At 36.0% G+C, this 23,698-nt stretch overlaps 1 protein-coding gene across 4 annotated transcripts in view; it reads right to left on the reverse strand.

Moving 5' to 3' along the window:
- gtdc1 (glycosyltransferase-like domain containing 1) overlaps positions 1-23,698 on the reverse strand; it is a 101,770-nt gene that overhangs the window by 54,473 nt on the left and 23,599 nt on the right. For all 4 annotated transcript variants that reach the window (XM_007250584.4, XM_049485047.1, XM_007250585.4 and 1 more), the window contains exons 3-4: positions 12,055-12,222; positions 7,915-8,088 (exon numbers count right to left, since the gene is read on the reverse strand). In XM_007250584.4, coding sequence (XP_007250646.3) covers positions 7,915-8,088; positions 12,055-12,222 — 342 coding nt within the window. The remainder of the gene's footprint in view (positions 1-7,914; positions 8,089-12,054; positions 12,223-23,698) is intronic.

Genomic DNA, 23,698 nt, shown 5'->3' on the forward strand with positions numbered 1-23,698 from the left:
TTTCCAGAGCTGTATATAGTTTTAAATAGTAAAATGTCTATTTATAGAACATTAATAGAACATTCTCCTGTGTGGAGGTGTTTAATATGTTATCATATACTACAATATATTGTCTTAATAATAGTATGTTTAGTATTTGTTTTATTTACTGTGACGTTAAAGGGTATTTTTTGTATTGTTTATGTCTGCAGTTTATATGCATTAACTACATACACTGCACTTGGTATTATGGTATATTTGCACATTATATTATTTTTGATATGTATTATCATGTTATGATTTTTATGCAAAATCGTTGTTGGTAAATAACTCTCCTTTTTTTTTAAACAAAATAAACAAAAGTTTTCATATTTTTTTTGTCTCTTCTGTATTTTTGAAACTGTTACACTTATTTATTTTGTTGCAGTAGTATTTCTTAATGAAAATACTACCGTATTTTTCGGACTATAAGGCGCACTTAAAAACTTTTAATTTTCACAAAAATTGACAGTGCGTCTTATAATACGGTGCGCCTTTTGTATGGATTTTACTCGTCAGGTTGTAAGGAGCAGTAAACACACACTCCGTGCAGCGTTATAGAGAGTTTCAGTGCTATACAGAGTCCAGAGCCGTGCAGCTCCGAGGCTGAGCAGCAATAGCATTAGCTAGATGCTAACCGCTAAGCTAGCTAGCTTATTCACTGAGATCAGTATTATCTAAATTTTACTCGTCAGGTTGTAAGGAGCAGTAAACACACACTCCGTGCAGCGTTATACAGAGTTTCAGTGCTATACAGAGTCCAGAGCCGTGCAGCTCCGAGGCTGGAGCAGCAAATAGCATTAGCTAGCTTATTCACTGTTCAGAGATCAGTATTATCTAAATTTTACCCGTCAGGTGTAAGGAGCAGTAAACACACACTTCGTGCAGAGCCGTGCCGCTCCGAGGCTGGAGCAGCAATAAATAGCATTAGCTAGATGCTAACCGCTTAGCTAGCTAGCTTTTTCACTGTTCAGAGATCAGTATTTTCTAAATTTAGCACTTTTAATACTGCTGGAGCAGTATTATTAGAGTTAGATGCTAATCGCTAAGCGTTCACCGTTCAGAGGTGAGTTATCGGCCTGTAAGTCTGTGCTGCTTTGCCTGGCTAGCATTAGCTAGATGCTAAGCGCTAACTCTCTCAGAGGTGAGTTTTATCAGCCTGTAATCTGCTTGTTTACCGTGTTAAAACAAGCTACGGGGGACGAATCGCTAGCTAATATCTCACTGTCTTACCAGAACACGCAGGATTACTCAGTGTAACGCTGTCGTTTAAGTTTGGGTTAACTTTACTAGTTTAGGTGACTAGCTAGCGTGCTAGCGGATAGCTATGCTAACGCTGGTGCAGCAAGCCTTAGTGGACATCTGGAAATCTAAGCTTACTGTAAATAAACTGAAGCACGTTACTCACCCAAATAAACAGTTTTCAGGAGAGGAATCTGTGTAGATTAATATCCAGCACTCGTTTGACTTTGAAAGAGCTATATTTTGTATACTGAGACGCTCCACCGGCAAGCGACCACCCCCGGTGGGGGAAGGGAAACATGGCGCCACCCCTGTTCACTTTGATATAGGCACCCTTTCTAGTGTCACTTAACGCGCCTTATAATGCGATGCGCCCTATGTATGGAAAAATAGCAGAAAATAGGCGTTCTTTGATAGTGCGTCTTATAATACGGTGCGCCTTATTGTCCGAAAAATACGGTACTTGAATTGTACCTTAACACATCTCACTTCGAAACCACCATGCATATATATAATTACCTAGATATATAGATATATTTACAAGCATAGTCGCTATTTAAACGATGCAGGCACAAGGCATGAAAATAGACTGTAAGACTGTTATTGGGGTGTATGGTAGCAATTAGCATTGCAACACACCCTGCTCATGGTGTAAGATAGGGCACAAGGTCTTTTCAACCTCCTGTAAAGTTATTACTTGATGCTACAGCAAACATACAATTCATAACTGTAATCAAATAAAAACAACAGAAACCAATGGCTGATCTGATGAATGAAGCACGAGAGCCAGGCTGGGAAGAAGTAGTCTTCAAACCCCGATTTGGAGAGAATTAGATACGCTACGGGTGACGGGCGCTGATTAAGGACAGAACTGATTTATGAAAATCTCGTAACAATCATAAAATTCAATTGACATGCAAAAAGCAAGATCCCCCCCCACTCCTCTGAGCACATGACAGAAGCCACAAATATAACACATGACAACGTAAAAATGATTGCAGGCACTGGCTTCCTGACTGATGCTTCCTGCTCTATTCCTGGAGAAGTTTTATAGTGAACCACAACTCCAGAGCAATTTAATGACTTTTTGATCACGGGTTTAAAAGAATTGCATGCATTGTAACAAACTTTAGGATCATTTGTGGAAAGAAAAGAGCTGAAAATCCACAAAAAAGTGACACTGGCAGTTGAAACATCGGTTACATGCAATGCAATATAATGTAATGCTCTAAGCTAAAAAAAATAAATAAAATAAAAAACAAAACATAAAAAAGTATGTGATTCAGAACTAAGAAATTAACTAATGCCACTAATGTCACAGTCCATACCAACAGACTGTAGCCTGAGGTAATCAATGGTAATTGGTCTCAGGCCCAGCTTCAATTTAGAGGTATGTTTAGACCCCAAAAACGCCTATTACCAACTGGTAAACATGGTGGTGGAAGCACCATTGTACATTTAGTAGATGAAATAATAAAATAACTTCTTCAGCATATCCTTAAGTATTTTACAGTATCCAACAAAAGTGACTACACCGCTCACATTTTTGACAATTTTTTTTTTAGGGGCCAAAAATATATAAATTAATCTTCTATATAACTAATATAGTAGTCAGTCTACAGCCAGTATATCAGTATATGTTTACTATAGGTTTTTCTGAAAATAACTCAACACAACCATTAATGTACAAACTGGCAAAATGTTTAAATTGTGCCTAAGTGAGTCACTGAGTTACAAAGTTCCAGGTATGAATGGAAAGAATGGCTGTTAAACTAGGTGCTTTGGCTACAATTTTCTAATACTGGCCAACTGGATATTTAACATGGCATCTCATGGCAAAGAACTCTATGAGGATGTGAGAAATAGAATAGAATTGAATTGCTGCTCTCCACAAAAATGGCCTAGGCTAAACATGTGACTCTGGCAGTATTCACATTCAGCTCACATTTCGGAGCCCCCCACAGGTCGCAGGGTTTTTTTCTCTTTCAAGGAAAAGCCAAAAGTCATGGGACATGTTACTGGTTCATATTCCATGACATATGGTACATATGGCAATGTAATTTTTACTTAACTAAAGAGGGTTATGACCGGAGGATTACTAATTAGATACATGGTGGTGGGAGCATCAAATAAATTACTCACAATACTGTGTGCCTGGGTGTACAGCACTGGATTCAAGGCGCAACTGAAGCATGCAGCACAACGATGTGAGATGCAGTTTAAAGACAGGCACAAGATACTGCTAGAAGTTGGCAGCAGTGGATCATTAGCTTTTTTTCACAAAAAATTCTGGAATCTACACTGTCCAGTTAGAATATTTTGACCACCCCCTTGTTTCTACATACCAATGATCATAAAGGACGATTTGTAGTTCTATATATGTATAATTATATTAATAATTACTGTCCTTTCACACTGTTCTTTAATAGTCAGGACCCATCAGGACCACCACAGAGCAGCTATTACTTGGGTAGTGGGTCATTCTCAGCAATGCAGGGACTCTGACACTAAAAAATGGTATGGTCGCGATTAGCATGTTAGGAGAGTGTGTGTTGTTCTGGTACCAAAGGATCAGACACAGCAGTGCTGCTGGAGTTTTTAAACACTGGGTATTTCACCCACTGTTCTTCACTCTATTAAACACTCCTATTTATAGCTGCTCCACCTTCTAAATAAAGTAAAGTCAGAGACAGAAGCTCTACATTTGTTGCTGCACAGTTTGTTTTGGTCCTTCTGTAGTCCTCCAGTCCTTTTTGAATCAGTTTCTCTGATTTTGCTATTTATAGGTGTATGTTTAAGTAAAATTACCATTGTTTTTTAATTCTATAAACTGCAAACATGTCTCCCAAATTCCAAATAAAAATATTGTCATTTAGAGCATTTATTTGCATTTATATGTTTTTTAATCACAGTTTTCATGCATCTTGGCATGTTCTCCTCCAGCTGTCTTACACACTGCTTTTGGAACTTTATGCCACTCCTGGTGCAAGCAGTTCAGCTTGGCTTGATGGCTTGTGATCATCCATCTTCCTCTTTATTATAGTATAAAACCTCTAGATTATATTCCAGAGGTTTTTAATTAGGTAAAATTAAAGAAAATCATTAATAAGTGGACTCATTTTTTTCCAGAGATGTATTTTCTAGCCTAGACAGAGTCCAAATATCTTTTAAAACATTTTCTTTCTTCTTTGAATCATTAGCACAGCAAGAGTGATGACTTTGGGGTTAAAACTGACTGTAGTAGCTTCAGAACAATCTCAGCAGCAGTATTCCGAGAGAATCCCTAACTGCTTGTTTCAGTGTCTTTCATGGTCTCTCATGTTTTAAATAAAGTTTTCTCAGAATGTATAGCTGATATTTCACAATTTTCAATGTTTTAGATGTACCTCCTGTATCTGCCTTTTTCACTTAATTAAACATTTAACATTTGAGAAAGTAACAGTATATATACAATTACAAATTATTCAGAAATAAGGGTGTGTCATATCGTATTGTACGCAATAATATCGCCAACATTTTACAATAAAATGAGCAATATTATACCCTGAAATATCGGGCCATATCACCCACCCCTAATTATCACACAGTACTGTTTTTTTTTTACTGTTTTTAGCAAAAGAAAAAATCACAATGTTCTCATTTCCTATTACATATCTACTAGAGACAGATTATATCAGTCCAGTATCATTTATTTTACTTCAGTTCTTTATATATGGAGATATTTGGAGGGTATTATTAGTACCATGACATTCTGGATCATGGACTTCAGAAATCTGATAAAATTATTATTATTATTTTTTTTTTTTTTTTAGATCTTAGTTAGAGGTGTGCAAAAACAAAATCATAATCAATAATAAAATTAGATTTTCATTTTGTTTCAGTTTGTCTATATATATAGTTTTTCTACCTGTGAAGTAAACATTTGATAACACTGATGAGTTAACAAATGACTCCATACTTGTGGTAGAGATATTTTAACACTTTAGTACGACAATGTTAAATTCAACTCTTAAAGTTTAAGTTAACTTAACACTTTTTAATTTTACTGTTAACTGTTTAAGATAAAAGGCACTAAAATAAGATTCAGATTTGAACTAAGAATAGTCCGAATTATTCTCAGGCTCCTGCTTGCTGTTCTGGTTCTGGGTGATCGTCTTTAAAGTTCTAATGAGGAGCATTCTCGTCTGCGGCATCGCTGCTGGAACACTTACTTTCAGCTTTGTTTTGGATTGATCAAAAAATTCCACCCTCGATTTCTTATCCGAGACAGCAGTTCATAAGAAGAAATATGGAGCAAATCTACAGCCAATGAGAGATAAGAAAAAAAAAAAGAATAAATAAATAATAATAAAATAATAAAATAAAAAAAGCAGTGGGGAGTGGCTTTTTTAAATGACTTGATCACCTGCATCAGAGCGGTTAGCATAAGGCTGAAGTGAAAAATGCCAATTTGAATGTAACATCCGGTCTTTTTTAAGGTGGGATGATTCAACCTGAAAGGAACATCAAAAACATCCTGTTTGCTTAAAGTGTTAACAGAGTCTGTGAAGTTTTTTGTGTGTGTGTGTGTGTGTGTGTGTGTGGTATTTACAATAGAGTAACATTTGAGGTACATAATCAAATACTCCATCTGGGTAATTCTCTGAATCAGGTGCCCTTTAAGTCCTCCAACCTTATTTCCAGATTTTCAATTAAAGGAAATCACAATATATATACGAAAAAAGTGTTTTCCTCCTACATGTTCTGTCACCCTTAAACGTTTCAGATCATCAAACAAACTCATATATTAGTCAAAGACAAAACAAGTAAGCACAAAATGCAGTTTTTAAACACCTTTCAAAAAGTTAAACTTTTGCCTCTTGAGTCCACAGATTATTTTCCCAAAAGTCTTGTACATCAAAGAAAACATCATTTAAGATTTTTTTTGGCAAAATTGACACAAGCCTTAAATGTTTCTTTTTGGTCAGCAGGGTTTTTTGTCTTGACACTGCCATGACAGCCATTTTCATTTTTTTAGCTGTTGTTGCGGGGTCTTTTGTGACCTCTTGGATCAGTCGTCACTGCGCTCTTGGGGTAATTGTGGTCGGCCAGCCACTCCAGGGAAGGTTCACCACTGTTCCACGTTTTTGCCATTTGTGGATAATGGCTCTCACTGTGGTTGGCTGGAGTCCCAAAACTTTAGAAATGACTTTATAATCTTTTACACACCAATTGATATCAATTACTTTCTTTCTCTTTTTGTTTCTGAATTTCTTTGGATATTGACATGACGTCTAGCTTTTGAGCACTTTTTTCGTCTACTTCACTTTGTCAGGCAGGTCCTATTAAAATAATGTCTTGATTGAGAACACGTGTGGCAGTATTTGTAGACTCTAATCTAGAGAAACTGAACTCAGGTGTGATAAACTGAAGTTAGGTTATGTTATTTTACTGGGGGGCAAACACTTTTTCACATAGGTCCATGTAGATTTGGATTTTTTCTCCCTTAAACTAAACGTTTTAAGGTTATTATTACTTGTGTTGACTAATACTTAAATTTGTTTGATATACTGAAACATTTAGGAGTGACAAACTATATGCAAAATAATAAAAACCATGGGGGGGAGGGAAAGACTTTTTCACACCACTGTATATATCATTTTAAAAAGACAAATACAATACAAATACAACTTGTACAAATACAACAGCTCTGGAAAAAATGGTTTCTTTGATTTTACCAGATTGAAAACCTCTGGAATATAGTCAAGAAGAAGATGAATGATCACAAGCCATCAAACCAAGCTGAACTGCTTAAATTTTTGCACCAGGAGTGGAATAATGTGATCCAAAAAGCAGCGTGTAAGACTGGTGGAGGAGAATATGCCAAGATGCATGAAAACTTTGATTAAAAACCAGGGTTATTCCACCAAATACTGTTTTCTTCGCATTATTTGGCATCTGATAGCTCTGCATCTTTTTTGTTATTTCAGCCATTTCTCACTTTCTGCAAATAAATGCTCTAAATTACAATATTTTTATTTGGAATTTGTGGGAAATGTTGTCCGTAGTTTATATAATAAAAAAAACTATGTTCATTGTACCCAAAGATATACCTGATTCAGAGACTGAAGTGGTCTCTTAAATTTTTCCAGAGCTGTATATATTTTTTTTTCATTTTAAAGTGCATGTCTCTAAAGCCAAATTCCAGTGCTTGTGAGGCTGTATTTTAAATTAGTTAAAGATGCAAATTCAACAACGGACTCTCTTTCACACATTCACCAGAAATCAGTGCATTGTTTCAGCATGACTGTAACACACACTGAAATCCGTCCGTAATCCTGCGCCGAACACTGACAGTCAAGCGTGTGAGCCGTGAGCTTGTGTGCTCGTGTGTATGTGTGTGTGTGTGTGTGTCTTGCAGCAGGAGTGTGTCAAGCACAGGATATTAAAGCTGTCTATTCTAATCACTTTCTTACACAACTTTGCCCACTTGCCATTAACCACGCTTGCATACTCGATCAGCTTTTGGGGGCGGATTAAAAATGAACTCACTAGCTTTTCTTTTCTCTCCTTTTTTTTTTAATCAGTGGAGCGGTGATCCCTAGAAGGCAAATTGAAGGCTGCAGAGGGAGGGAGGGAAGGAGGGAGGGAGGAGGGGAGGGGAGTTGGACAGACCTTGTGACATCAGTAAATCGGATGGGGAAATGCAGCACTCGGCACTTGGGCTCGATGAGCTGATCTAGGCCTTTGGGTCGGTGGTCAGGCATGGTCTTCATGAAGGTGGATATGGAGGAAAGGAAGGAGCGCTTGTTGAACTCGGAGTTGAAGACCACCACGTCCGCGACCAAGCTGGAGGGATGAGCACAGAGAACAGAGGAAAAAAGGAAAATGGTATTTTAGATCAGTAGAAAAGTGAATATGTTCATGCCACACATTAAGGTTAAAAACAGTCATGCAAAGAAATTAGGACGCCCTCTGAAACCCCTCTGAACACCTTAAATCTAGTGTGTTTTCATTATCTAAAAATTAATTAATTCGAAAACAAAAGTGTTAAACAAACTAGAATATGGTTTATATTTCAGATTTTTCAAAGTAGCACCTTTTGTTGGATTTTCTGTAATGGCTTTCAGTTACCAGCTTTGCTATTGACAAGATTTAATTATTTGAATTTCTTCTCCTCTTAATGTGTTTGAGAGCATTAGTTGTAAAGTTGTAAAGAGGTAGAGTTTGTATACAGTGAACAGCTCTATTAGAGTAATGTTCAAACTACTCATCTTAATAAAGAAAAAATGCTTAAAAAATAAAGGTCAGTCAATCCAAAGAAAATCTAAAACTTTTAAAGTATCCTCAAGTGCAGTGTCGCAAAGACCTTCATAAACACTATGATGAAACTGGCTCTCATCAGGATCACCCAAGGAAAAGAAGAGTAAGTGTTACCGGTCTTGTACAGGATTAGTTTATCAGAGTTACCAGCCTCAGAAACTGCAAGTTAACGTCACCCCAGATAATATCCACCTAAATGCTTCACAGTATGGGTGGGCGATATGGCCTTAAAATAAAAAAATATAATATCATGATATTTTATGATATTTTTACAATAACGATACTCTTGGTGATATTACAAAACATAGAATTACAAAAAATTATATCAAGAATACACTAGAACAAAATAAAAATGTCATTCTAACATTACATACAAGATATAAAAAATACAAGAATTTTGATCAGATACAGTAACAGAAGTAAATGATCCAGTATGTTGATAGTAATTTTGTGCTCCATATACAGTTGTGGTCAAAAGTTTACATACACTTGTAAAAAAACATAATGTTATGGCTGTCTTGAGTTTTCAATAAGTTCTACAACTCTTATTTTTCTGTGATAGAGTGATCGGAACACATACATGTTTGTCACAAAAAACAGTCATAAAATTTGGTTCTTTCATAAATTTATTATGGGTCTGCTGAAAATGTCACCAAATCTGCTGGGTCAAAAATATACATACAGCAACATTAGTATTTGATTACATGTCCCTTGGCCATTTTCACGGCAACTAGGCGCTTTTGGTAGCCATCCACAAGCTCCTGGCAAGCTTCAGGTCGAATGTTTGACCACTCTTCTTGACAGAATTGGTGCAGTTCAGCTAAATGTGATGGTTTTCTTGCATGAACCCGTTTCTTTAGCACTGTCCACATATTCTCAATGGGGTTTAAGTCAGGACTTTGGGAAGGCCATTCTAAAACCTTAATTCTAGCCTGGTTTAGCCATTCCTTTACCACTTTTGATGTGTGTTTTGGGTCATTGTCTTGTTGGAACACCCAACTGCGCCCAAGACCCAACCTTCGGGCTGATGGTTTTAAGTTTTCCTGCAGAATTTGGAGGTAATCCTCCTTCTTCATTATCCCATTTACTTTCTGCAAAGAACCAGTTCCACTGGCAGCAAAACATCCCCAGAGCATAATACTACCACCACCATGCTTGATAGTAGGCATGGTGTTCCTGGGATTAAAGGCCTCACCTTTTCTCCTCCAAACATATTGCTGGGTGTTGTGGCCAAACAGCTCAATTTTTGTTTCGTCTGACCAGAGAACTTTCCTCCAGAAGGTTTTATCTTTGTCCATGTGATCAGCAGCAAACTTCAGCCGAGTCTTAAGGTGCCTTTTCTGGAGCAAGGGCTTCTTTCTTGCACGGCAGCCTCTCAGTCCATGGCGATGTAAAACACGCTTGACTGTGGAGACTGACACCTGTGTTCCATCAGCTTCCAAATCCTTGCAGACCTGCTTCTTGGTGATTCTTGGTTGACTCTTGACCATCCTGACCAATCTCCTCTCGGCAGCATGTGATAGCTTGCGTTTTCTTCCTGATCGTGGCAGTGACACAACTGTTCCATGCACTTTATGCTTGCGTATAATTGTCTGCACAGTTGCTCTTGGGACCTGTAGCTGCTTTGAAATGGCTCCAAGTGACTTCCCTGACTTGTTCAAGTCAATAATTCGCTTTTTCAGATCCACACTGAGTTCCTTTGACTTTCCCATTGTAGCTTTTGTAGCTGAGTCTAATCACTGGGTCAAATGAGCCCTATTTAAATGGGCTCATGAGAAGTCAACAGCTGTAGTCAATCAGAATCACTTACAAGAAGTGAAGAGGCCATGACATGAAGCTAATTTGATTGACACAACTCGCTACATCACCAAAATTGACAAATTTTGTTGCTGTATGTATATTTTTGACCCAGCAGATTTGGTGACATTTTCAGCAGACCCATAATAAATTTATGAAAGAACCAAATTTTATGACTGTTTTTTGTGACAAACATGTATGTGTTCCGATCACTCTATCACAGAAAAATAAGAGTTGTAGAACTTATTGAAAACTCAGACAGCCATAACATTATGTTTTTTTACAAGTGTATGTAAACTTTTGACCACAACTGTATCCAGGATTGAAGTAAAGTAAAGTAAAGTAAATTATATTGGACAGATATAATCTGTTTGTAGTAGATATATCATGGGAAAATAAAACATTGTGAATTTTCCTTTCTTAAAAATAGCAGTAATAATTACGAGTGGCTGATATTTCAGGGTATAATATCGTCCATGATATTTAGAAACGTTGGAGATATTATTGTGTACGATACGATATGGCACACCCCTACTTCACAAAATTCAGAGTATTTTGGTTTGTTTAACACTTAAGTTTACTATATGATTCCTTATGTGTTTATTCATATTCTGGATGACTTTAGCATTCATTTACAATACATGAAATAAAAATGAAAATACTGAATGAGAAGAATGTTTGGTGTGTCCAAACATTTGACTAGTACTGTATACAGGCATGGGCATTTCCAAGCTGATCAATTTACATACTCCTGTCCCATGACTTCTATCATGTCAGTGTAGCTCTAAATCACTGGTTTTATTAGGGCACTAAGCAGATAACCTGTGTTTTTATTAGACTGGATGTACATATTATATATTATTTTTATTTTAATCCATCTTGACATATTGTTTATTTTTTCTTATTATCAAAGCACTCCACTGTTAGTTGTGCCATGTATGGCTTGGTATGTGGCAAATAAACTCTTAATTACTCTGAATTAATTGACATTTATTGATTGGTTTGATTTGATTACGCAACATTATAAACCAAAACACTAGAATGGAAATGAAAGATGCATTGCTTACATGATCAGCAGTGATTCTAAATTTAATGGAATACAATAAAACATAAAACCAAACACCTACCGCCAATGCTTTTAATTGTTGCACAAATTAGCACCAATTTAAAAGAGTGACTCACACAACAGCAGTCAATTAGCATTCAAATTTGCAGGCCATAAGGCACGAGCTTTTAAATGTCACTACATGCTCGTAATTATAAACAAGTGCAGAACTTAACTAAGCAAGCGGAGTGGATCTGAACTGCTGGCCTGAGAGACAACAATCATAATGCATAACAATTACACAGTAGCCTTAAAGACTCCTGCCTAATTGCCATATCTAGATTAATGAAGATATTATGAGTTACAGTTTTTGAGTTCTTCAAGAGTAAGAGCTCTATTATACACGCCATAATTAACCGCGCACAACAGGGCGGCTAATGCTTCTAATGACAAAGTAGCTTTAATTTACAATGCACTGAATTTTTTTCACTGGAATCCTGATCAAGTACTGCTCACATACTGCAGGGTGAGTCAATATGCCTTTAACAGGAAATTTACCAAGCTGCACGACCTCACCTAAACCACAACTGCACTACAGTGATATCGAAAACAGAATTAAACCAGAGCATAATTAACCATGCTACTTTTACCATGAAAGGATCTGGTTGTAGCCATACTGGAAGTCCCTCTCTTGGCTTTTACGAACTGGGTAGATCAACTGGTTTTCGTGGAAGTAGAGGATCTTCTTCAGAGAGGCGAGGTCTGGTCGCAAGGCCACCAATTCAGCCAGATTTAGCACAGAGCTGGCAAATAAAACCCTAATGAAAAGACAACAAACAAACAAAGAAGTTAGGAATAGTTGCAGTTAAATAAATGTATCATTTTGGTATTTCAGGGCTCCAGACTAATTTTTTCATAACCGTCTCAGAGCTGTCCATCAGCCCTCCCTAACCGAAACTCACTCAAAACTCAACCCAAAACATCTTGAAATATTTTTTTTAATCATTGCAGTTGTATTTATTTGTGTATTTTCCTACTGTCGTTTATCCTTTCGTCTTGTCTGGCACATTCAGGACATTTCATGCACATCTACTCCTTTAAAAAGTGCAGTTCCTCCATTAACCAGTGAGTTGTGCTGTCTCCTAGATTACCATTGCCACTTTTGAAGCTCCACAGTTGACAGACATGCCAATCCATCAATCCCAATTAATTATATGTGCCAAGTATTAGGAAAACTCATATATTTTAACCAGCAGGCTGTCTCCTCATAAACCATATTCAGCGCACACAAATTATCTGCCCTGAAAGAGCTTTAATCTCGTCCTGTGCAGTATGTATTTATTTATTTATAGTCCCAAAGATGGGTGGCCTTGAATTTGTATACATTATCCTAAACAGGATCTGGGATCTAGAAAGCAAACACTTAAGCAAGACAAAGACAGACTTTAAAAAAAAAAAAAAAAAAAAAAAAGTATTTTTATGAAGAGAATAACCCTGCCAACTGTGCTTAATAAAGGTAGATCTACTGTATCATGATTTGGGGTTGAGCTGCTGTCAGTGGCATAGGCAGTATTTCACAGGTGTGCAAGTCCTGAAGTATTTGGGTGTTTTGGGTATTTGGGTGCAAAATAGTTTTAGCACATTTTTATACTATTATTTATAATGTTTCACAGCACTGTTAAAGTGGATATAGTGGATATACTGTATATACACCATCTCGGACATATGCTCATCACGCTTAAACATGTCACGCTATAATTCACGTTGGCAACAGCAAGAAAATTAGATACATATTTGATGGGCTCTCAATATTGAACCTGTAAACGGTATGTACAGTACCAGTCAAAAGATTACACCTTAAAATAATAGTTTTTTTTTTTTCATTATTTTAAAATGTTCTGCATTGTAGATTAATACTAAAGTCATCCAAACTATGAAGAAAAATATACGGAATTATTTTGTTAAAAAAAACATAGTGTTAAACAAACCATTGTAAGTGTAACGTTTATCAGTTTAATTTTATGATCATTTGAGGCTAAATGCAAAAATTTTAATTTGTATGTACAACTCATTATTATTTTTTTTTTTTACATTTAGTGCCCCACACTATAATAATAAAAAATATATTTTTTCTTTACTTTAAAATTTTTCAACTTTTGCATCTTATAACAAAAGTTATTTGGATTATACCATCAGATATAATCCAAAAATGCAAAAATCTAAAAATTCTAAAAAACAATCCTGAAATTCTGTTTACGAAAGGCTAAAATAAAAAGCTAGAAAATGTAACAAACTGGATGAAAAACAATTTCTTCCTTACTATACTGAATAGAAATAAATGAAATAATTTTACACCCAATTAGTTTTTTATTTAGCTTGAAACGCTCAGAAAATGGAACTGCTAAAAGTTACGCTGACCAGAATATGTTTTAGAGTTTAGTTTCTTCAAAATAGGAACCTTCTGCTTAGATAACAGCTTGGGGTAAAATCACCTGGAATTCAGGCTTTCAATTAACAGCTGTGCTGAACTTGTCAAGAGTTAGTAACTTTTATGTCTTACCCTTTAATGTGTTTGAGAGCATCAGCTGAAAAGCTGTGAAGAGGTAGAGTTGGTATACAGTGAATAGCTCTATTTGAGTAATGTACTAATCCATATTATGGCAAGAACTACTCAACTAAGTAAATAAGAAATGATGATCAGTCAATCAGTCAAAACAATTCAATAACTTTAAAATTATCCTCCAGTGCAGTCACACAGACCATCAAAAACATTATGATAAAACCGGCACTCATTAGGACTGCCACAGGAAAGGAAGAGCAAGAGTTACCTCTGTTGCACAGGATAAGTTTAGCCTCAGAAACCACAAGTTAACAGCAGCCCAGATAAGAGTATTTTGGTTTGTTTAACACTTTTAAGTTACTACATGATTTCTTATGTATGAATGAAAAGCTGTGTCCAACATTTTGAGTGGTACTCTATATGAATAAATGTATTCTATATCTATTATGATTTAACAATAATTTTGTCCCTAGCAATTACTGGCCATGTATCTAGTTGTGTAAAGAGCTGTTACTCTTTTAATAAACATATTGTTCACATAAAAAAATTGAGGACACACATATACAGTATATTCAGTGTAAACATCTGTGTACTTCTCAATCCTATTAAAGAGACTAATAAATAATAGCTATAGATTATATTTCTTCAAATATATTTACTGCAGTAACAATCCAACATGTAACATGTCATGTCTATAAATAAGTAAATGGCCGTTCTCAGATTGCTAGGTTAGGTGCATTACCGAGGTCAATAATCAGCCCTCTGGGACGCGTGGTCCCGGTCTGCGTTAAGAGCTTGGGGAGGAAGGGGTGGTGGGGGGGGGGGGGGTCCGCCAGCTTTTGAAGCTGCGTCGTTCATCGCCCTAAATGAACCCAGCCCCCCTCCGCTACGTTCCCTCTGTCTCCGAGCCGAGGCTGCCTGACTGCTAGCGAGTCTCTTTGAAGTGGCGAGCCCACGGCCTCGAGACCACGACACGCTCTGGGTTGCGAGTTGCAATTTTACACTGATCTGGGACTCTTCTTCCTCACCCGAATGCTAAGTCGGTGTATCAAACGGGGACCTGCGAGACTGGCCTCAGATCGCCCAGGTCTGCACCAACACTGTGCGGTTATGTTGACAAATTAGCGCTGCATCCTGTGCCTTCATCAGTATCCACACCAACACAGGACTCCAAAACCAGAGCAAATGAGGGGTTGACGTTTTTAAGCCTCTATTCCTGATCTAAACTGTCCTGGGATCCGAGTCCAGCCCTGATGAAACAGTCGGCCCGCACTTAGCTTCCCTTTGAGTTTGAGGTGATGAGTGCAGCTGAAATCTGATCGGCCTTTTCAGTCTGATTTAAAACACAGGTGCATAATTATTAGAATGCTGTGCCTTTTGGTATCTTATATTATTAGAAAAATACATTACATCTCCCCAGTTGAATCACTATTTATTATTTCCTGTCATGCATGCATCCACCTTGTTACAGCAACAAATTTAGCAAAAATAGGCATAAAAAAAAAATGTGTTGCAACATGTTAAATTTTTCATGGTGCCCCTGTTTGTTGTTCTGTTCCAAAAGAAACATTGTAATTTTCTATAAAAAAATTTTAGCATGAAATTTTACTACGACAGGGTGGACAGCTTAGGTTAAATATAAAGAGATTATGAAAAATTACATTAAGTGCAATTAATATTATTAATGAATGCTGAACATGCAGCAGAGAGTTTCTCCAGTCTGTTAAAAAAAATAAAACGATAGGGAGGTTGTGATGTCACCGATTTCAAGGACATCATTTAATTATGCTGTGTTTTAGCAAGAACTATAAATATTAAAATGTAAGGGTTGTAATTCAACATATCTTGGTATTCAATATATTGCGATAATTCTGCTCTACCTCTCAACCAATACATTACCCTTTCCCAAAAATACAATACATTACCCTTTCCAAAACTACCCCTTTTTTTATTTATTTAGCTGAGCGTGGAGTCACCAAAAATCAGGGGGTTTAGTACCCCTTTGACCCCTAATGACAGGTTAGCACAAACACTAATCGATTAAGCTACCTATGGAGCCATCAGCTACTTTCCTCCACCTTATTTTTCTCCAAACTCTCTCTCAAATCACACAATCGCATCTCATAAGCTTGTAGCCGGCTTTAACCAACTTGTCTAACCTTTACCATAACAACATTAATCAAAGATTAATTTAATACATATTAAATTATAATATTTTAAGATATTAAAATTTAATACACAAGTATTAAGGGCGCTGTTTAATAATAGTAAGGAACGGGGTGTCACCTTATTTTTCTTGTAATTCAGCTGATCTCACCCTGGAGGTGCATAAGTAAAAAAAAAAACTAATAAAAAAAAAAAAAGCTAGCGCTGAGGTTAGCGACTAATGCTAATACTGAGTCAGCTTAGTGCTAAGGAAACTTCACTGAAACTGCTGTATAACGCTGTACTTTAGCGGAGTGGCTTTACTGCTCCATAATATCTGACTGGTAAAATTCATACATAAGGTGCACCGGATTATAAGGCGACTTGTTGTTTTTTTGGAAAATTAAAGGATTTTAAGTCTGCCTTATAGTCTGAAAAATACGGTAATGATTTGAACAATTTAAATAAGAATTATCATCGCAGACCTCTGAATCGCAATCGAATCGTAAGGTCCCTAGACAGTCGAGCAACTCAACCTAATTGGACCAGAGGTGCCCAAACAGCTGCTGATGACTGAACAAACCCAAAAACCAGGCCCAGTTGCATCATGTCTATATAACTGTCAGCTCAGTACAGCACTGCTTCCCCTACAGTCCAGAGAATCAGATTCCTCCTGTGGAATTTTGACTCTGAAAGAGGTCCTAATCCCACAGGAGGAAGAAAATGACGGATTTGAATGTGAAACATGCTTCCCCATCCCCAAATTCCACTTGCGGTACCACTGTGTGGCCAAGTGCTGCAGAAGCATGGAAACAGGGTTAGCTCTGCAGTAACTGTGCTGCTCTTCCTACAAGCGAGAAAAACATGCAGATTTTTTTTGGACGTTAAAGCTGGCTATGGTCCATTAAAGGTTTTTATACCTATTTTGCAGAAAAAATTGCCGAATGCAGAAAGATGAGTGTGTGTTGAGTAGTGATGGGACAATACACTTTTTTCAGCTCCAATCCGATTCCAATATAAAACTGATATAAAACTGCCGATACCGATACAAATACCGATACTTTTAGTTTATTAGTAGTACTATGATTAAGGTTACATAATGAGGCTGAAACAGACCACACAGCCCTTTGAAGAGTATTCAGTATTAATGTAAATGCATTCAAAAGTCAGTCATTCATTTGACACACTTTATATGCAAATACACAATAGTTTCCTTTCAAATTAAATGTTTAAATTTTGCGCATGGTTGCGCAGAAGACTTTTGTTTTGACAGGTAGCGTAGAGGATTAGCTGTAATAGGTAATGGCTAACCGGCGATGCTAACTGTATTTCCGAGCTGGATTAATCACTGTTTTTTTAATAACAGATTGAATTCTTAGTGCTGGTTAGAGTGGGTAGGATCTGTGGTTTGTTATTTGATGTGGATTATTTCTGTAGTTCACTTGAGTTACCTATTACATTCACAATGCCGAAATGCATTTGCTAGCTAGGCTAACAGACTGCAGATCTTAATAGAGATGGCTAACAGCAAACTGGCGATGCTAACCGTATTTCTGAACTAAATTAGTCAGTTTTTAGTAACAGATGGGTGTGTTTGTGCTGGTTAGTGTTTGTAGATCCCGTGGTTTTATAGGATATGTGGATTATGACTATAGTTTACTTCAGTGTGTAGTTAATAACTTTACAACATCGGTATGTTGCTGCTGTCATTTCAGTGCTAGCTAGGCTAACAGACTGCTGGTGTTAATCTGTTTACCTCTCGGACCCTGCCTTGACATGTACCGTTCTGCTGTTCAGCGTTTCCAAAGTTAACCCTTGTGTGGTGTTCGGGTCTGTGGGACCCGTTTTAATTTTTCATTAAATGATACAAAAAATATATTTTTTCTAACTCAAACTCATTGGCATTGGCTCATTTTTTTGTGAAAAACATATGTCAAAATACATTTTCGATAAACACACACTGTACACCCCCCCCCCCCACACACACACACACACACACACACACACACATTTATATTACATACAGTATGTTTGGCCAAGGGCTAATAAACATTGCTTCATTTGTAAATTTGAAACTAAACAAATTTTCTACTCATATCTTGAGTTTAATTCATTTTCTTTTACATTTTATTAAAAAACTAATAAAAAAAGAGTAGCACTTTTTGAAAGAAATGTAACATAAGAAAGGTAAAGGGCAAATATTAACCATGTAAGCTCTTTATATTGCTTGCAATTTAGGTGAAGCAAGCATGTGTAAAGCATTTTTATGTAAAATTGCTTAATTTTGCTGAATTAAATACAAGTAACAAAGTAAACGAGTAACAAAAAATATGAACAACACACAAGGGTTAAACCCTCCAGATAACTGACTTTTTTTGAAAGTTCAGCCGCAGACTGAAGCTGCTGGGGGTTCAGGGTAAACTGTGGAACTGGAATCCGGGTCAGAGATGTGTTTCATGTTAAATGTTATGGCGGGTTTATTGTCCAGTTCAAGCTCCGGATTGGAATATGGATAGGAAAGTGGATCGGCCGCGCTCGCCCAATAGCGTCGAATTACATCAATATCGGCCCCGATACCGATAATGTATCAGAACGATCCCATATCTAGTGTTAAGCACCAACAGAGTTTATATACACCATTTCAACAACATTCTTATTAATACTGCTGGGCATTCCTGTTCAAATTACATGTTTGTAAGAGTAAGTTACAGTATCCTTACTAACTTCAGTAAAACAATTTTCACTCAAGTTTCACTCATCAGATTAATTGTTCTGTAAACTACTGACAGTTCTTCCAAGTTCAAAATAAAAAATATGGTCATTTGCAGAAAATAAATTCACACAAAATATTAATTTAATACAATTTAATTTAGAAACTAAAACAATACTAATATTGTAACTCAAAGAGTTTACAATAAAAATTGGGTGGAATAACTCTGATTTTAAATCACAGCTTTCATGCATCTTGGCATGCTCTCCACCAGTCTTTCACACTGTTTTTGTGTTCAACTTTGCGTGATTGCTTGTGACCATCTATCTTCCTCTAGATTACATTCCAGAGGTTTTCAATGAAGTTCAGACCAGTATTTTATAAAATAACGCAAGAACGTTGAACAAAATTAAAGAAACTGATCATTTGAAGTGGTCTCTTAATTTATAACTTTATAACTTAACTTTAAATTTAACTAGTAACTCAGTTACTAGTAAGATTTAGCTCAATTTAAAATAGATTCATACTCTAAAATGGACAATAATACTTTTTTGGTATTCTGATTACTGCAGTTTTTATGTATTTTATCACATTTAATATATTTAAATATGTTTCATTTATTTATTGGTAAACTAATAGAACTAATAAAAACACTACAAAACTTAACTTGAAATAAAATGCAATGAAATTTAAGAAAATGTTTCTTGTACACTATCTGTTTTTGAGACACAAGAAATATGATCATTTTAAAATGCAATTCTCAATTACATTAAATCTCCTAATCTGTAAGTCGCTTTGGACAAAAGCGTCTTCCAAATGTAATGTAATGTAATGTAATGTAATGTAATCTGGGCAGTAAGTGTTTATTTACCCAGTAAAAGATAAATGTTCACTGGGAAACTACTTGGCTGGAGGTGTCCATGTGAAATCAGGAACCAAGATATTTTTTTCAGACTAGCTCATATGTGTATAATGAGTTTTAAATATGTGTATTAATTTATGTATAATTTATATATATATATATATATATATATATATATATATATATATATATATATATATATATATATATATATATTTCTTTCTTTTTTTTGCACAGGTAAAATGTAATACTAGTAAAAATAGAAATGTAGAAATAATGTAAGTACAATGTTCACAATATTCAAAATTCCTTCAAGATTTCTTGAGTATTGATAGATTTTTTACAACCACTAATCCTTCATTTGGGTTATAGATTTCTCTTTCTTGCCCTGAACAATAAAAACAATCAGCAGCTCACCTGATTTTATTTAAACATTTACTATATACTACTTTATTTATTTTACTGGTGGAAAAATACTTTTTGTTTGTTTTTTTCTTTCTTTTCAGACTACATTGTTTTAAACATATTTTACATAATTGATTTATTTAAGATTTAAAAATTGTAATATTAAAGCACTATTGTCAAATTTGAGAGCTGAAAACAGAACATCTTTACAGTTGGCTTGTGAAATTGTTGTGTGACAGTGCTTTACATGAGTAAGTACAATTTTTTTTTTACTCATCCTAGAAAAGTTTGTTCAAAAGGTGATTTCACTTCTACTGAAGTAAAAATTTTACTCTTCATACAGTACGCCAGTCTGAGTTTGGTTTCTCGGTAACATTTCCATTTCTTGTCTTTTTTTTCTCGCAGGTGATGGTGATGATGATATCGAAGTCTCGAGTTAGAAAATACCATCCTTGAAAGCGATTTGTTTATTGGCAGAAGCAGGATTCCACTCCCTTGTCACAAAACCATAATTGTCGCCCACCACTTCTTTCCAGTACTAACTACTAACCGTAACCAAACCAGATGTTTCGGTCCAAAGACGACCTGTAGGACAGCAGACGTGGTGGGTGGCTGTGTTACCGTGTTCTGTGTGCTTAGTCAGAATCCTAATTGCATACGAGTGTTTTTTTGAGCGAAAGGTGCCGTTTTGGAAAGCGAGAGCTGTCGGATTTCCCCCCCTCCTGTAATTACCGGGGGGAGCGGGAGGGAGTCTGTGAATTATTCATTTTATTCATTTGGCCTATCGCTATTCATTAAGCTTTGACTGTTCACAAATAAGTGAGCTGGATCTGGGTTTCAAATGAATAAAATGTTGGTACAGACAATGAGCGAATGTAGCTTACTTACCAATCGAGGTTCTACACGAGTCATCCTAAAGTAATCTGGGAATTTGAGGTTTTGCGGCGATACTGAGTTTATTTCTCTTGTTTAACTCATTCTTCTGCATAACGGGTGCACATGAAACAGCAACGCACAAACGGCAGATCTGCTGAGGGTTTTCCCCACCCACCAACGGTGAGGAGAGGAAGAGAAAGTCCCATCAGATGCCTGCTAGTGTACATGTATGCATATGTGTGTGTGTGTGTGTGTGTGTGTGCTATCATGTTTTGCCACCTTTGTAAGTTTTTTGTAACTTTGTAAGCAAACCAGATGTCCTCACAAGCAGATGTGCTCGTGGATTTATGAGGATATTTTAGTGGTTGAGCTTTTATTTACCAAAAAATTGGACTTTAATAAAAAAAAAAATAATAATTGAAGAAGCTAAATTATTTACTTTTGTTATCTTATTAATCATGTTATGGTTAGGATTAGGGTTATGTGTAGTATAAATTAGCAACAGTTATTATTATATGAATGAATAGTCCTCACAAGATTAGCAAAACCAACATGTCCGTGTGTGTGTGTGAAGTCATAATTTGTCGCTTTGTGAGGAAATGATGGTGGTTGGCTGTTTTACAAAAACTGGTACTTTAATAAGAATCTATAAGCGTAAAATGCTTTATTTTGTCACTGGGGTTAAGATTAGGGTTAGGTGTAGGTACTGTATAAATTAGCTGCAGTTGTTATTGTTATATAAATGAAAGGTCCTCATGTTTTGCTATCTTTGTGAGTACAAAGTGATATATAGGGTTAGAAGGTCCTCACAAACATGGTGGTAAGTCATAATTTGTCGATTTCTATGGACATTTTGAGAGGTTTTATTTAATACAAATTGGTACTATAATCTATTACATCAATTACTTAATTTGCATATGAATATATTTATGTTTGCCACTAAGATTAAGATCAATAGGTGTAGGTGTAGTAAAAATTAGCTACAGTTATTGCTATACGAATGAAAGGTCCTCACATTTTACTAACTTTGTAGGGACCAGATGTCCTCATAGGCATAGTGTTATAGGGTTGGGTGTAGTTTAAATGAGCTACAACTAATATTTAGTAAATGAAAGGTCCTCATAAGAATTGCAAAATGACCATGTGTGTGTGTGTGTGTGTGTGTGTGCTTATGTTTTGCTTCCTTTGTGAGGTAGCAATCCAGATGTCTTCACAAGCATGGTGGTAGGTCATAATTTGCTTATTTCTAAGGACATTTTGATGGTTGAGGGCTTTTATTTTAATACAAATGGGTACTTTAATCTATTACTTTACTTAATTAATCTAAACATTAATCATTACGATTGGTGACTAAGATTAAGATCAATAGGTGAAGGTGTAGTAAAATGATTTCTGAGGACATTTTGATGGTTTATTTAATATTAATTGATACTTTAATCTATATTGATATTTAATATATTTACATTTGGTCACTGAGATTAAGATCAACAGGTATAGGTGTAGGTGTAGTATAAATTAGCTACAGCTGTTAATATTATACGAATGAAAGGTGCTCATGTTTTGCTACCTTTGTGGGGACCAGATGTCCTTATAGGGATAGTGATATAGAGTCAGGTGAAGTATAAATGAGCTATAACTAAAGTTATGTGAATGGAACTGCACAACTACCATGTGTGTGTGTTTGTTTTCTACCTTTGTGAGGTAGCAAACCAGATGTCCTCACAAACATGGTGGTAAGTCATAATTTCTGAGGACATTTTGATGGTTGAGGGCTTTTATTTAATACAAATTGGTATTTTAATATATTACTTTAAATAATTAATCTAAATATGAATATATTACTTAAATTTGGTTACTGAAATAAAGATTAGGGACAAGTGTAGCTGTAGTATAAATTGGCTACAGTTTTTATTGTTATATAAAAATGGAAGGTCCTCATGTTTTGCTACCATTGTGAGGACCAAACGTCCTCAAAAGCATAGTAGTATAGGTGTAGTATAAATGAGCTACATAACTACAGCTATTATGTGAATGGAATGTCCTCACAATAACAGCAAAGCTATTATTAAAGTGTGTGTGTGTGTGTGTGTGTGCAAACCAAGGAACTACAAGTAATGTCAAGTTACGTCAAATACACTTCATGGAAGCTCTACTCAAACTGGCGCGTGTGTACGGTACTCACTTTTTTAACCTTTTCACAATAATTGAGGTTGAAAATGGCTTCACACACTGCTGTAGTATCTGCTCATGCTCTGTGCCCACAATAGGGCACATTTGCCACTCAATGATTTTTTTTTACCACCTGATCACTTAAAGATCGCATAAACCATATTCTGAAATACGTTGACATAAATGTCAAACCACAGTACAGAACGTTGCACGACCTCAGACAACACTGATGAGTAAACAGATATGGCAAGCTTTTTTGGGTTGGTCGTATGAAACAAACTGAACGATCCAATCAGACGGCAGGAGCAGGCAATGTGGTCAAAATGTCCCTTGCTAATCTTGAAGGTTATAAAAACATATAAGAGGAACGTGGGTTTGAGATGTAGGAGCTTGGAGGGATTCCAACACTTAGGCGTACAATGAAGCAAGCTCCAAAATGAACAGAGAGCATGTGGTTAGTTTCCCATTTCGCATTTCGACCAAAATAGAAGTGGACTTCCCCTTGAGACAACAAGAAAATCAGGAAAGCAATATCACTAGATTGATATAGAGTGGCTCAAATCTCCA

This window comes from Astyanax mexicanus, chromosome 11 (genome assembly GCF_023375975.1).
Source record: "Astyanax mexicanus isolate ESR-SI-001 chromosome 11, AstMex3_surface, whole genome shotgun sequence".
Taxonomy (NCBI): domain Eukaryota; kingdom Metazoa; phylum Chordata; class Actinopteri; order Characiformes; family Acestrorhamphidae; genus Astyanax; species Astyanax mexicanus.